This window comes from Grammomys surdaster, unplaced genomic scaffold, assembly GCF_004785775.1.
Source record: "Grammomys surdaster isolate TR1022 unplaced genomic scaffold, NIH_TR_1.0 126048, whole genome shotgun sequence".
Taxonomy (NCBI): domain Eukaryota; kingdom Metazoa; phylum Chordata; class Mammalia; order Rodentia; family Muridae; genus Grammomys; species Grammomys surdaster.
The window spans coordinates 4,183,551-4,198,828 of NW_021620860.1; the positions used below are offsets into that span (position 1 = coordinate 4,183,551).

Consider the following 15,278-nt stretch of genomic DNA (forward strand, 5'->3'; position numbering starts at 1 on the left):
GTCTAAGAAGAAAAGGAACGAATGTGCTAAGATAAGGGGTGCGAGCTAGACACTTAGAAGAACTTCCCTCAGCACGCTCATCAAGTCTTGCAGGAACCAGCAGCTGTGATTCGCTGTAGCTATCCTTAGGCCCTTAAAAATGGGTTTGGGTAGAATTGTCTTTCCAAATTCCAGGACTCCTGGGATAGAGGTAGGTACAGACAGATTCCCGAGTGCCCGCTACAGAAAAGAAGGCGCGCTGCCAGAAGGGCGGAAAAGCTGGTGTCCCCATCCGCGGTCTTCCAGCCTCTCGCCTTCTCTCCCAGAGCTCCTCCGCCCTCCTCCTGTCCCCTACGCTGGAAAGCGGGCGCCCCAGGTCCCCAGGCTGCTGGCCGGCAGGGGAGGAGTTAACTCAGGAGGTACCGACTGGGCTCACCGCACCTGCCGCCGCCGCCGCCGCCGCCAGTGGGAGGGACGAGGAAGCGGGAGGCGCCTGGGAGCCAGGAGCGCTCCAGTCTGGCGGGGCGCAGCGCGGGGAGCGGGCGGCCGCGGTTCGGCGTGGCCCGGGGCGTCCGCCAGGGGGCGCGCCGCGACGGGGCGGGAGGGGCCGTCTGGTCTGGGGAATTAGCACCGGGGACGGGCGCGCGCGCAGGTCCCCAGCACATCTGGGTGAGAGCCGAGCCTCTAGAAGCGAGCGGGGCGCCGGGCGCCTGTTTGGAGCGGCAGAGCCACCGCGCAGCCGGAGCCCCTTCGAGACGCTCCGGGCGCACATCTGGGACCGGGAGAAGGGACCGCTCTGCGCGCAGCTGGACGCGGGGAGGGGGCGGCGGCTGCACAGCTGGACAGAAGGGGGCGGGGTCGGTCCCAGCAACTGGCTGAGGGGAGGGCCGCGAGCCACCGGGGACCGGAGCATGGGACAGCGCGCCTGAAGGAGCAGTCCGGGGCGGAGGGGGCCTGAGACCCCGAAAGGAAAAAGAGAGACGGGTGAGAGCAGAGGAGGAAGATGCAACTGACCCGCTGCTGCTTCGTGTTCCTAGTGCAGGGCAGCCTCTATCTGGTGAGTGGTCCGCGGGGAGCGGCGCTGGGCGGGGGCCAGGGAATGGGGAGAGCGCGGGAAGCTGCGGAGCCCTGAAACTTTCTCCCTCCCCCCACCCCGGCATCCCGGGGATGCGGTGAACGCTGGAGGCTGGGGGAGAGGGCGGGTCCGAGGCCAGAGGCCGGAATGGAAGGGTTAATAGGGGCGGGGAGGAGGGTGTTCGGCTGGCCCACCCACTCCGTGGCTGATGGCGGGAGGTGCGAGTGACACTAGGGGAAAGGCCCCCCAAGCTGAGTAGCCAAGGATTACCCGACCTCTCGCAGCAGCATCCCAGGACGCGCGAAACGGGGGTGGGGCAGGTGACCTGCCTGGTCAGGGGACGCGGTATTCTTCTCTGACCTCTAGGGCCCAGAGAATCCCGAACTGTGGGGCCCTGGCGCGCCAAGCCCGGGCGGACTGGGGGCGGCCCCGGCGTCCCTGCCTCCCGCCGTCCCTCCCGCTCCCTCCCTCCTCGCCTGTTGTTTTCCTCGCCTCTCCCGGCTGCACGCAGCCCGAGCCCCACAGGACCTGGGCAGGCGGCTCCCGCCCCAGGCGCTCAGAGCAGCTGAGCTGAGCGCCCAGACCCCGCTCCCCCGCGGTCCAGGATGCCTTGGAACCCCACCCCGGACCCTAGCCCGGAGCTTAACTCCCTCGCTACCCGTGCCCGCCGCCCCACATCTGCCCCGACCTAATCCTGTCCTGGAAAAGACTCAGCGCCACTGGGACTGCCCCCTTCCTCAAAACAATTCCCATTGACAGCAACCCTCCCACCCCTAGTCCACTCTCGGGGAGGAAGTCTTCCCTGCTTGGCCCTTTCCCGTGGCCCTCTTTACTATTGAGCTATTGGCTGTCTCAACCATTCAGTTAAACCCTAGAGCCAAGTACACACAGGTGGGCAGCCTTGAACCCAACCCCAGGAGCCTCCCTTCTTCACTATCCTGACCCTGGGACACTGGGGACTTGGAAGTCAGGACCAGCCTTAATTCCGGGATTGGCTTGGTCACCAAGGCCAGAGTAAGAGGCATAAGGACTAAACCCTGTGGAGCTCTCCTCCCAGCTCCTCAGGATTCCCTCCGCCCCACCCATGTCATCATCAGTCCAGATGTTGTGGCTGAGCTCCTGTCCCCTCACTGGTGACAGACACACTGGTAAAAACTCGGTTCCAGAAACTAAGCAAACACACATCCAGGCCACTGAGCCCAGGGAGCCAGGTAACCTCCCTGTTGCCCTGGTGAGCGGCGACTGGCCCCACTGGCTCTTTCCACTCTCCTCCAGGAAGCCTCCCCAAGGTGTGGTCTGTCACCATAGCTGAGCCTGGGTAGGCAAGACAAGCCCTGGCAGAGTTTGACAGGGCATTCCAGATGTAAACAGGGCTTTGGCAAAAGTCTTTTGCAAAAGGTCATGAGGTGGGACTGTCTGGGAATGGTTAGGCTGACACTTGTGGCCTGTGTCTTGTGGTGATGTAACCTGAAAGGCCTGATGTCCTCACCTGTGAAATGGGACTCACAGGAACTGGTCCCTCATCATGCAAGTGCCATCTTGGCATGTCATCACGTGTTCCCCAGAGAAGAGTTTTGTTCCCACAAGCTTGGCCATCCTGGGTGTGGCATCCACGCCTGGTCTCCTTGCCTTAGCAAAACTTAAACCAAACTGGTACCTGACCAAAACTCTGGCTGTGTTCTTGATTCTTATTTTATGGTATGTAGGCTGTCTTTGCCTCTAAAGTCAGCAGTTTTACTAGGCTAGGAATGGTATCTCAGCCAGAAAACTAAAACGTCTTAAAATGTATAAGGGGTGTGTGTGTGGTGACAGAAGGGAGCTCCCAAGGTAAGGGTGGGGCTCCCCAAATAAATTGCAGCTCCCAACTCTAGGTGAAAGACTCCTGGAAGATAGAAGTGAAACTTCCCTGGCATCTTGGACATTTCAAGGGTAGAAATTCTCCCCTTAACTGGGCTGTCTTGGCTGGCCTCAATAGGAGAGGCTGTGCCTAGACCCGAAGTGACTTGGAGTGTCAGGGTGGGTTGGTATCCAGGAGGGACCTCACCCTTCTCAGAGATGTAGGAGAGGGATAGATGGGAGAGGGGCAGTGGGAGGAAGGACTGGGAGGAGAGGAAGGCTGCAATCTGGGCTGTAAAGTGAATACATAGAATCGAGGGAAAGGGGTAGACATCCTTCATCCCCTTCAGACTGGGGGCTCCTGCAAGATCAGGAGCCAAGCCCCTCCCATCTGACTGGGGCCTATCTGGACAGTAGAGTTGTGTGTCTCAGGTACCCCAGTCCATGGAGAGGAACGACTTCCTGACCGCCCCCCTCCAGATTTTGAATAGCAGCCTGAGGCAAGGCAGTAAAGAAGAGATATATATGGAGATGAGTGAAGCATCTGAACATGAGGGCAGATTATGAAAGAGCCAGGGTGCGCACTACACACACGCACGCACGCACGCACACGGGAACAAGCACGTGCTTCCCCTTCCCGTTAGCCTGGGTAAACAGGGACAGAGACCATATAGATGGTGATGGGTGGTCTGCCAGATCTCAATTCTTCTAGGTCCTCTGGGGACAAAGCTCTAATTCTCTTTCCAAATCCCTCCATAGGTCATCTGCGGCCAGGACGATGGCCCCCCTGGCTCAGAGGACCCTGAGCATGATGACCATGAGGGCCAGCCTCGTTCTAGGATGCCTCGCAAGCGAGGTCACATCTCACCTAAGTCCCGCCCCTTGGCCAACTCCACCCTCCTAGGGCTGCTAGCCCCACCCGGGGAGGTTTGGGGTGTCCTTGGGCAGTCTCCCAACCGCCCCAAACAAAGTCCCCTACCCTCGACCAAGGTGAAAAAAATATTTGGATGGGGTGATTTCTACTCCAACATCAAGACAGTGGCCCTGAATCTGCTGGTTACGGGGAAGATTGTGGACCACGGAAACGGGACCTTCAGCGTCCACTTCCGCCACAACGCCACGGGCCAGGGTAACATCTCCATCAGCCTTGTACCCCCCAGCAAAGCTGTGGAGTTTCACCAGGAGCAGCAGATCTTCATCGAAGCCAAGGCATCCAAAATCTTCAACTGCCGGATGGAGTGGGAGAAGGTAGAACGGGGCCGCCGGACCTCGCTCTGTACCCACGACCCAGCCAAGATCTGCTCCCGTGATCACGCTCAGAGTTCGGCCACCTGGAGCTGCTCCCAGCCCTTCAAAGTCGTCTGTGTCTATATTGCCTTCTATAGCACGGACTATCGACTGGTACAGAAGGTGTGCCCAGATTACAACTACCACAGTGATACCCCCTACTACCCATCTGGGTGACCTAGATGGGCTACAGAGGCCTGTGCAGGAGGCTGTCTGTCTGGAAACTGGGTAGGGAAAGGGATGGGCCTCAGGAAGGGAGGGGGTGGAGAGGAAGAGAGGCCAGGTGGGTCAGGGTCCGACCTCAGGTGTTGGGGAAGGGTCCCCAGTACTGCGCCCAACCTGAGGTTAGAATGTACTTGTTATGGAAGAGAAATGGGCCCTGGGCAGCCTTACGGGGCTTTCCCTCCTATCCAAAGCTGATGTTGGGTCCCGAGGCCCCTGGGCAGGCAAGCAAGGCAACCCCATATCAAGCCACGGAGAAGACCTTAACCCTTGCCTCTCTCCTTGCCGTTCAGAAGGAGGACAGTCGCTGGCAAAGGGGAGTCCAACTGCGTAGGCCAGATAGACAACTTAGGATGCAGCTCAATGGCTTCTCCCGTGGGGGCCGGCAGTGGGTAGCCCCGAGCCCCTTTCCTGCACTGAGGCTGAAGTGTCAACCTCATCCCCACCCTTGGGTGTTTGCTGTCATGACTACCTGTCACCAGCCGGTCATTCCTTTCCAAAACCCCTTGTACCTCCAGCACCTCTACGCCGCTGACACCTCTTGCTGATGGCACACCATCCTGTCCTTCAGCTGAGACAGGACGACTATTAGGTCCTGTTAGCATGGGGGGAACAAAGCAAAAACCCACCCGTGTGCTGTGTGCCTGTCCTCTGCCCTGACCACCTGCTGAGAGTGCACCCTCGGCAGCCAGCTCTTCAAGTCAGACTGGGCCACTCTTGAATAGGGATAGGGCCTCCTTTGCTGGGCCGTGGGGCTATCAGCAGAGGGAGGCGAAGGGTGTGTGGCCATGCTGGAACTGTGCCCTAGTGTTGTCTGTGGGGTGGGGGGAGGGGTGGGAAGTCTTGTGAGATACCCTGTCACTTCTCTGTGCAGAGTCTTGTCCTTGGAACAGGAAATAAAGCTTTCCCAGGACACTGTATTCTATTCTAAGTTATCTAGGGGAGAGGGACCATGGGCCCCCTGTCTGGCTAGCATGTTCCAAATAGGGACCAAAGCTGCAGCTCTCTTGGAGCGAGGGGCTCGCTGAGGCTTTAGACTGTCCTCTCTGACACTCTTTGCTGGCAAACCATCTAGTGTCAGAGGCCCAAAGTAACACTTATGGGGCTGGGTGTGGCACCCGAAGGGGCAGCTTGAGGGTAAGAGCCAGGAGGGGAGGTAAAGATCACATCTTCCTCCTCAGATCCTCCCTGAATTGTCACCTCGGGCCCTGCAGAGGGCAGTGGTAGATGCCCAGTGGGGCCCTAGCATGGCCTGATCAAGTTCCTGTCCTCGCTGGCCTCTTTCTGTTTCTTTCTCTGTAGCACGACAATTTCACCCATGAGAATCACTCAGAGGGCTGGTGCTCCTCTGCCTTCAAGGTCCCACCTAACTCAACAGGAGTGTCTCTGGGACCTGGGCCTGGGGAGATGCTGACATACTTTGAAAACTGCCTGATGACCTCTAAGCAAACTTGGCTCCAGTGCCAGAGGATGAAGAGACTCCTCTCTGCTCTCTCCAGCTGTGACTCCCATCTGCCTCTTGAGGGAGAAGGAACAGACTGAGGTAGCATGGGGACAAACGGAGTATGACACTAGCCACTTCCTCCTCCAGCTGGAGACAGCATCAGAGTGGATAAAGGCCCACGCAAGGCTCCTTGACTTTGGGGGTTTGGTGAAGGGAAGCCTGGAGTCCCCGCCATGATGTCCCTTTTGGAGGTCATCCTAAGTCTGCTGTCTTTGAAGGTCCACATTTAGGTCCCCAGGGTCCCTTTCAGAGTGAGGACCAATGGTTTGACCACTTCCGGTCTTTGCTCTCTGCCCACTAGCTGTGAGCCCAGATGGTCTCAGGCACACACTGCAGCACACAGACACCTGGTTGTAGCCTCTCTGTATGTGAAATGACCTAAAAACCAAGATGACTAGGGGTGAGGGAAGTGGGGAGAGGGAGAGCGGCACACTCCCTTTTCATCTATGCCTGAACCACCCTGAAGCCATTTCTCCTGAGGAGACTCAAGACATGTGCCCCTACACAGCTATCCCTCTCCTCCCCCTCCGTACCACTGACCAGAGTTAGAACTTGGACTTGACCCCTCCCAATGCCCCAACACTCCGCCAAGAAAACTTTGGCTGCTGGAATCTGGAGCATTCTCCCACCTGTGCCTCTCACCAGACACTGTCCCAGGGCACCTGTAGGGTCTGGTGGAAGAGGAAGACAAATGTGAGATGCCCCCATCCCCACCTCTGTATACAAACTGAACTCTAGCAGAGCTTGGGCACTCTGACCTGCCCCTCCCACTCCTCTTCTCCTGTGGAGAGCCAGCTGCTGCCGACAGCTGGAGGGCCCGGCCTTTTTGGCACACAGTGCTGCCTGCACAGGGGGTGGGTTCATTTTAATAACTTCATTTCACCCTCATGCACACTCTGCCTCCTCTTCCCTGCCTATCTGCCTTCCCCGGCAACCAGGCTGTGCTCAATTCAGATTTGGCTAACAAATATCTTCCCAAGTCCTAATTCATTAGAGGAGCCCTCTGGTATCTCCCAGTCTTTTCAGATAGTTCATGAGGCACCCTTGATCCTCACAAGGGTAGCAGATCTATTTCCCTGGCTAAGAGGATACCCACTCTGTCCTTCTGAGCAACAGTTATGAATCCCCTGTAGAGACGGATCCTGGGTCCCACAAGGCTCCCTGACCTCTCACTCTGGCCTTTGGGAGCATCCACAGGAGACTGGTTCTTCTTGCTGCAGCCTTCCAATAGAAGGTTCCTACCTAACACCAGCCCTTTGACCTTCCTGCAGCACCTTGAGGGCCAGCCTGCAACCTCTTCAAGGTATCTGGGGACTCTACCTCTGGTCTGTCCACTCCCCACACACACTAGGTCGGTAGGGTCTTATCTCTCCTATGGGTGTAGCCCCTAGAGCAAGCCTCTTCAAGGATGTGGCTTGTGTCTCTCCATCAGAGTTGGAAGGGCATCTGAGGTGTCCTGATGTCATCCCTTCCCTGCCAAGATGGACTGTGTCTCTTTGAAACCGTGAGCCTCTTTGAAGAGGATCTGGGTGGCTCTTCAGACTGAGGTAGAATCAGCAACCATCAGAGGGAGTACCTCCAGAGGTACTCCCTCATCAGAGTACCGTCTTCCTGAGACCAGGAACTGTACTGTGAATGAAGGAGAACCACTCTCCTGAACGCCAGGATACCTAGAGTTGCTTTGCTCTTCAGTTATCAATGCACACAGGCGCCACCTGGCTTCAGTGGGTCGCCATACTGCAGTGACTTCCTCTGTAACCAGTGAGCCAGCACTTACTGTCAGCAAAGCCCAGTTCGTTCATTCCCCTCCTGGTGAAGCTTAAGGCAGAACTGAATGGGTTTCTGTCCCCCCTCCCTCTCCTTCGTTCTCTTTCCCTAGATGAGCAAGCGGGAACTGAGTCACCCCCTTCCCCATCCTTGGCAGGAGAGCTGATGACCTTGCATGTGGCAGGCTCCTGTGGCGAGGCCCATTGCTCAGAGATGCACCAGGCTGGTGGGTGGAGAGGGAAGCTGGAGGAAGGGGCCTACGGGGGTGGAGGCAGCTGACCAGGCACTTGGATCCTTGAGTGGGCTTTTGCAATACGTTGCAGGAAACTCAATGAACCAGTTACTCTGAGTTGGGAAGCGATCCAATGTCTTGGCTGGGAGTGGGAGAGAGGAATGTCACTTCCGAAGAATCTTAGTCCTGTGGTGCTGCCTGGAGAACTGGGGGCTGGGGTGACAGGTGACAAGAGGCGCCATTAGTCCCACCAGGCAGAGGCAAGGTGGGATGGGGGCGGCACCTGCCAGTTATGCAAAGTCCTGGAGTGGCACAAACGCCACAACAGAGACCTGGGTCTTGCTGGTAACGGGACAGGTTCTGGTTCTGCCAGGAACCTTGTTTCTTGTTGAGCTATTCAGCTGTAAAATCTGATCCAGCAAGAGGAGTCGAGGTGCTGGGCTCAAGACTTCTCGGTTCCTTACCTCAGAGCCACCTGGCTAGATGTCTCAAGGATCGCGTTAATTCCTCCTGAACCTCCTGAACCACAGAGGCTCCTAAGGAAATGGTAAGGAGACATGCGGGGAGCTCCAGCTGCTCCCCATAGTGGGATGGATTATCTGGGTGATCGTGGACAGAGGACCATTTCCAAGTGCCTCTTTGAGAATGTTATGTTTTGTTTTGAGACTGTTTCTTTGTATAGCCTTGGCTGTCCTGAAACTAGCTGGCCTCGAACTTAGAGATCCACCTGCCTCCGCCTCCAGAGTGCTAGGATGAAAGATATGTGCCACTTCCGCCTAACTTGACTATTTCAGGACAGGGTCTTGCTATGTAACGTGGCTGGCCTGGAACTTGCTAAGTAGACCAGGATGGTCTCATACTCAGAGATCCACTTGCTTCTGCCTTCTGAGTGCTGGGAACAAAGATATGTGCCACCTCACTCAATATGTTTCCTCATTTGGAAAAGTGAGAGTTCCCCCTACCTGGGTGCATTGTTGGGGAGATTGTTGGCCCAAGGCTGGGCCATGGTGAGACATGGATTCCATTTCTAGTTCTGCTACATGATGCCTGTGGCAGAAATGGTTCATTGTCTCCTAATATATGTGACAGTTAATCTGCATTGTCAGCTTGACTGGATACAGAATGACTCTAGGAGCTGAATAGGAAGAAAAGGCTGAGCACCAGTATCTCTTCCTTTGCTTCCTGTGGGTACAATGTGACCAGCTGCCCCACACTCCTGATTCCATCCCTTCCCTGCCATGATGGACTGTGTCTCTTCAAACAGTGAGCCTAAACAAACAAACAAAGCCTTCATTTTTATCCGCTTTTGTTGTTGTATAGGAAAAAGAGAATTAATATACCATCAGTCTCCCCTGCCTCCTTTTCAATGGGATCCCCAGCTGCTAGTAGGGCACACAGCTGCCTGACATAATCCTACACTTCCCTGCCCCCACCCCACACCCTTGTCTTTTACATGTGACTCTGTGGCTGAGATCTGATCAGTGACCTTTAGGCCAAGTGCTTATGCAGTAAGTTTCAAGCGTCTTAAGATAGAGGTATTTGCCCTTTGCTCCTTCTTTGTCCCTCATCCACCCAGCCATCTGGCAAATGTGGAGACTAGTCCCTAGACTCTAGCTCAAGCGCCACAGGGAAGTGGGGGAAGCTGGATGAGGACATGGTCTCCAAGAACCCTAAGCTGCCTGCAGACTTCTTATTTATTTATTTATTTATTTATTTATTTAATGTTATGTGAGTACACTTGTTGCTGTCTTCAGACACCAGAAGAGGGCATCGGATCCCAATACAGATGGTTGTGAGCCACCATGTGGTTGCTGGAAACTGAACTCAGGACCCCTGGAAGAGCAGTCAGTGCTCTTAACCACTAAGCCGTCTCTCCAGCCCGCCTGCAGACTTCTGTATGTGAGAAAAATAAAATACTCATCATCTTTAACCCTCTGTTTTAGGGTTCCTTTTATCCCCTTTTCTGAGACAAGGCCTCATATAGCCCTGCTATATATACCAGAAGCTGGCCTTGAACTCTTCCCAGTCCTCCTGCCCCTATCTCTGAGGGCTAGGGCTATAGACAGGGGCCCTCATGCCCTCAGGCTCTCCACTTATTGAAGCTGTTGTTGAACCCAGTGCTGAAGCACCTCGGTTCCTGCAGACTTTGATCTCCTCATCTGTAGAACCAAGACAACACCCACACATCTCAACACATCTCAGACATGTTAGAGACTCCTGGGCAAGAGGGAAAGTGCTGCTCTCCCCTTCCATGGCCTCAGTTCTGGAGGTGGTACAAGTTGCTTTACTTCAGGGAGCCCCAGGGAGCCCAGGATTCTCTCCCCTCCCCGACCCCCCCCTTCTGAAGGACCTCCAGGCCCCAAATTCAGTCCTCACGTGTCTAAGTCCCCATACACATTCTGATGTTGGTGACACACAATCCTCGTTAAGGGCCTGACTGATCCCAGCCAGATGGGATCCTAATTTAATTAAAACCCTTTAATTACCTGCAACAACACTGCTTTGGAAGTCCAGAGGCAGAAGGGGGTTAGTGACGGGAGGGGGCACTGTTGACAGGGCGGAGGAGTGGCTGGCCTTTCAGCCCTCAGGGAGCTGGCATTGCCTCCTATGCTTCCCATTGTGGTGGCCACAGAGTGCCTGGAATAGCCAGCACAGTCAGGATTCTGGCTTAGTCTATAGGGCACAGCTGGGACATGGTGGGGAGTGGTTTTGAAGAACAGATCCTTGGGAAACAGAGTACCAAGCTCTGAAGCCTGATGCCATTTGTGTTGGCTCTGAGCTGAGAGCAGGACCTGCACGGTGACCCTGTCCCTGCCCAGGGCCAATCTGGGAAGGAGGAAGCATGATTCAGATTTCTCTCTACCGGTCTGGTTAAAGAAACAGGGGTACCTCTGTACCAACCAAAGGAAAGTGGCACCTATAACAATCTTTCTTCAGTCTCATTGTCTTGGGTGTGGAAGAGGAAAAGGGTCATTTTGGTGGGCTGCAGAGAGTTTTTGTAGCTTAAGAACCCCTTCTTGTAATGGCAGAATGAGTCCAGCCAGGCTAGAGTCTGCCAAGCCCTGGCAAGGACAGACCGAAACCCAGACTCGTGAGCTGGGCTATTTATAGGCCTTGTGGACATCATCCGTTAATACCCCTTCTGTTCTTCCTTGGTACTTATTCACTCAACAAATATTGTTTAATAAAGCCTCTCAAACTTCCAGCTGGTCTCCGCTGGGCCAGGAGACCCAGACAAGAGGCATGGGTTCACACTGGAGCCGTAGACTCAGAAGACGTGTTCTATTCGGGTCAATGAGCTGCCAGGGGCTGGTACAGAAACAGGAGTCTCAAGAGGAAGTGGCTTCAGGGTGTGGGAGCCACAGGGCCCACCCCTTCCCCACCTGAGTCCCCCTCCCAAACTACAGCCCAGGAGCTTCTGGGCTTAGCTTTATGGATAGGATCTTTTAATACCTAGGGCCTTTGTATGCCATCCTTATGGTCCTCCTATACCTGATACCCCAAAACCTGCTTCCTCTGGTCTCCCCAGCCTCCACAGAGCCTGATTCAGACTTGGACTGTATGTGTGGTACTGTGTACTTGTTCACTTTGGGACTCTTGGAAAATGTGGACATCCCCAATGGACTCAGGAGAAAGAGAGAGTGCACGGAGCACACTGTTGTCAGTCTGGAGGCTTCCTGAGGCAGGGGGTGTGGGGCCACATCTGAATGGTCTGAGTGATCCTGCCCCAGGACTGTGGTATGAAGCTACCTGAGAACCCAAGTATCCTGTCACATTGAGCTCTGTGTGCGACATCACACCAGTTGTGCCTGACGGTACTCTCTGTGAATCCCTTCCTTCTCAGCAGGACAGGAAGTGGCTGCTGCACCCCAGCACCCCTGCATTCCTACGAAGAGTGAGGGCAGCAGAGAGAACGCAGCACCAGTGTTGGCACACGTCCTCCCCATCCTCGGTGGGCTGTGTTGTCTTCTCTAGAATGGTCTTCAAAAACCCACAGTTCACACTCTTGGGAAATGGTGGTGAGAGGCTAGAATCGTCAATTGTAAAATAAAGAAATCTTTTGGCCCCTAACTGCCATCTCTTTTATTCCAGGAAGCCTCACCTGGACTCTGTTTGTGGCTTGGGAAAAGAGTAGTCTCCAGGGTGCCAGGTACCTTAAGTTCCCTTCTTCCTGGAGTTAGGGTTAGGCTATGTAGAGTCAGCATATGTCTAAAGGGGGTTGGACTTGAGTCTTACTTGCTAGGTGATTTTGATATGGTCCCCTGGCCTCTCTGAGAGGGTGCATCTATACCTGCTCACACTGTAGTTGGAAGAATGCGTCCTGCCAGTAATGGGCACCATGCCAATGTGGCAGGTTCTGGGTTGTTGTCACTCAGCTACCCACCTCTAACTCATAAGCATCTCACAAGAAGAAGACGATTTCTCCTTTACAGGGCACATTGTGTAGCTCAGCAGTTGAGAATCAATTCTGGAACCAGGCTGCCTAGATTCAAATTCTTGTCCTGACACTTCCTCACTGTAGGCCTCAGACAAGTTGCCGAACAACTTTGTATCTGAATTTTCTATTTTGGTGGTGGGGGTGGAGGTATAGTTTGTTGAGACAGGGTTTCTCTGTGTAGCTAGCCCTGGCTGTCCTGGAACTTGCTCTGTAGACTAGGCTGGTCTCTACCTCAGAGATTGCCTGGCTCTGCCTCCTGAGTGCTGGGATTAAAGGTATGTGCCACTGTCTCTGGTTTGTATTTGAATTTCTTTATTCATGAAAAGGGGATGTTCTTTCCCTCTCAGAAGATTGCTTTTAGAGTGAGTTAAAATATCAAGAAATGTGTGTAGCATGGCTATAGACTCCAGCTACACTTTACAGCCATTCATGATTCTGGGTGGGAAGCTAGGTGGGTGGCTGTGGGCTCTACCATTCCTTGCCCTAAAAAGAATGTGCAAGAAATAAAAAAAATAATAATCTTAAGGAAGGTCAGAAGGCTACCATGGCTTTTTACAACACACATAAAAACAGGGCCCTTGTTTGTATCCTGTAGCTTCATGGGTCAAGACCCCACTCCTGCAGGTTCTAGAAAAGTCCCTTCCAGGAAGAGCTGTATATCCCTCCACACCTCTACTCACAAACAATACACAATCCAGAGAATGTAGTGGCCAGAGGGGCTTTATTTAATGAGATAGTAGCCAGAGTGCAGCCTCCAAACACACTCTAGGCCTGGGTGCTCTCCCATCCCACTTCACCAGGGTTTCAACCCCACTCCGGGGTCTTCAGTTGTGTCCAGGCCAGACTGAGCCCGTTCCCTTTCTCCTTGGCCACCTACATCATCTTCACCCACTTGAGAAAGAATCGTCTCCAAGGTGACCAGGATTCTCTTTCTCTGGTCCAGCTAGCATGTTTGAAGCCAGTTACTTGTGAGTCTTAGACCTCTCCCCACTAGTCACTGGCATGGATGCCCCATGGTCCCTTGTGGGTCCCCTCTTAGTGTATAAAACACAGCTCTGCCTTGAATGAGGCCCTTGAGGGTGAGAGCTGTCTGCTGTGCCTCATGGTGAGTTCTCAGATGGGCCCCATGTAAACCATTTCTTTTATATCCTGGAAGGGCTGGGAGCATGGGGGACACAAGACTTAGTCAGAAAGTCTCAATCACACCTAAGTCCTGAACTTAGTAGTTATGTAGAAGCCTTCTATAGGGACAAAGAAACAGAGAGGGGCTGCACTCCTCCAGGCTGCTTTTTAAGGACATGACAGTGTTTCTGGTTTTGGGGGAGCACCAAGTTGAAATACACAAGTGTAGACAGGAACATGACTAGCCCATTTACTAGTCCTGGCAGTTCCTTGCCCTGGGATGGGGGGCTACTGCCGCTCTGTCAGGCTCCGCCATCTGCCACATCTCCGTGGAGATCAGAACTGAAGGGCTCATTGGAGGCAGGATTTTTTTCTTTTCCTTCTTTTTTTTTTTTTTTTTTTTTTAAATGCAGCAGGATCAGGCTCAAGATGTCAGTCTGGTGGGCAGGACTGGAGATGGGAGGGAAGTGTCTAGGAAAACAGGGGAGAGATAAATGGAAGCTTCCATGCTCTGCTCCAGAAGGAGGGAGGAACAGGGAACGGCAAAGACAGGAAAATGCGAAGCAAGAGGAGGAGGATCAGGCAGAGAGGGGCTTGATTTAGCATCCATCTTTCCTGGGCCACCCAAGGCAGCAGCAGCCCAGGAAGCAGGGCTCTGGGCGTCAAGTGACTTCCTCCTGCCAACCTTTATTTTTGTATAACTGCAGACTGAAGTGGCTCTGTCCTGCCTTTCACCTCCTTCCAGAACGTCTGCTCTCCTGACCTTTGGAGATATCACAGCAATGACACTGAGAATAATAAGTGGAGAGCCCAAGAGTGATTTCTAGGTGACCAAGATTCAGGGCAGGCTGTTCCCTGTGACTTCAGTGGTCTCTTCCTCCTCTACACATTACAACAATAAGACACCTTGAACCCACAGGATACTGGCTAGCCAGGCACAAGACATTTTTTTTTCCAGAGTGAATCCTAGTGTCAAAGACCCCTGTATACCCAAAGGTGCTCATATTTGTCAGTGCTTCACTATAGATTTGTATTCAAAGAAATCCTGACAGGAGACGGACTCTGAAAGCCACCTGCAGCACTTTAGACATGGAAACCACCATACAGACACACCCGTAACACTGCCAGCTGATTATCTTTCTGAAGGCTTTAATTCAATCCCAAGTTCTGGGTTAGGGACAGGACTTTATTTGCACTCCAACTTCTTAGACATCTATCTGATATGCCCATTAAACAGGTAAGGAAGTAAAAACTTTACCCTAGTCTGCACTCTGGCCTGTGTCACTTAAGGCCCAGATCCCACACGGCAGCACTCAGCAATGCCTAGGTGTGCCACCTCCAACTCCTCTCCCATGGCTAGCTCAGCCCTACTCTTTCCCAGCTGTGGCCTCAGCTCATTTCTACTTAACTATAAAACGCACAGGTCAGGTGTGGTGGCACACGCTGTTAAGTCTCAGCACTCAAGGGGCAGAGGCAGGAGGAGCTTTGTGAGTTCCAGATCATCCTGGTCTACACAGGAAGTTCCAGAACAGCCTTAGCCACATAAAGACCTTGTCCCCCACCCAGCCCTACACCCCCAAACCAAACAAACCAATAAACAGTGAGTCACTGGATACAAACAGATATGCTTGCCTTCCCACTAGTAAACAGGCCTCCTAGTTTCTGCACTGCTTGAATGCACGTCACCTAGCCTTACTGTAGATTGGCCCCTCTCTACTGCGCTCAGGTGGACTTTAATGGCTTCCTCTCTATTGGGTTACCCCACCACGTCCAGCTCTAAACATGCTCATGTCTTGTCTGGATACATGACTTAGCA

General features: G+C 53.8%; 1 protein-coding gene across 1 annotated transcript; it reads left to right on the forward strand.

Annotated features, from left to right (window-relative positions):
* Positions 1 to 629: 629 nt before the first annotated feature.
* Positions 630 to 5,318, forward strand: Nxph3 (neurexophilin 3). The gene is made up of 2 exons (XM_028755171.1): positions 630 to 1,036; positions 3,650 to 5,318. Exons 1-2 carry the CDS (start codon positions 983 to 985, stop codon positions 4,352 to 4,354), a joined length of 759 nt encoding a protein of 252 aa, XP_028611004.1. The 5' UTR covers positions 630 to 982; the 3' UTR covers positions 4,355 to 5,318.
* The last annotated feature ends 9,960 nt before the right edge of the window (positions 5,319 to 15,278 follow it).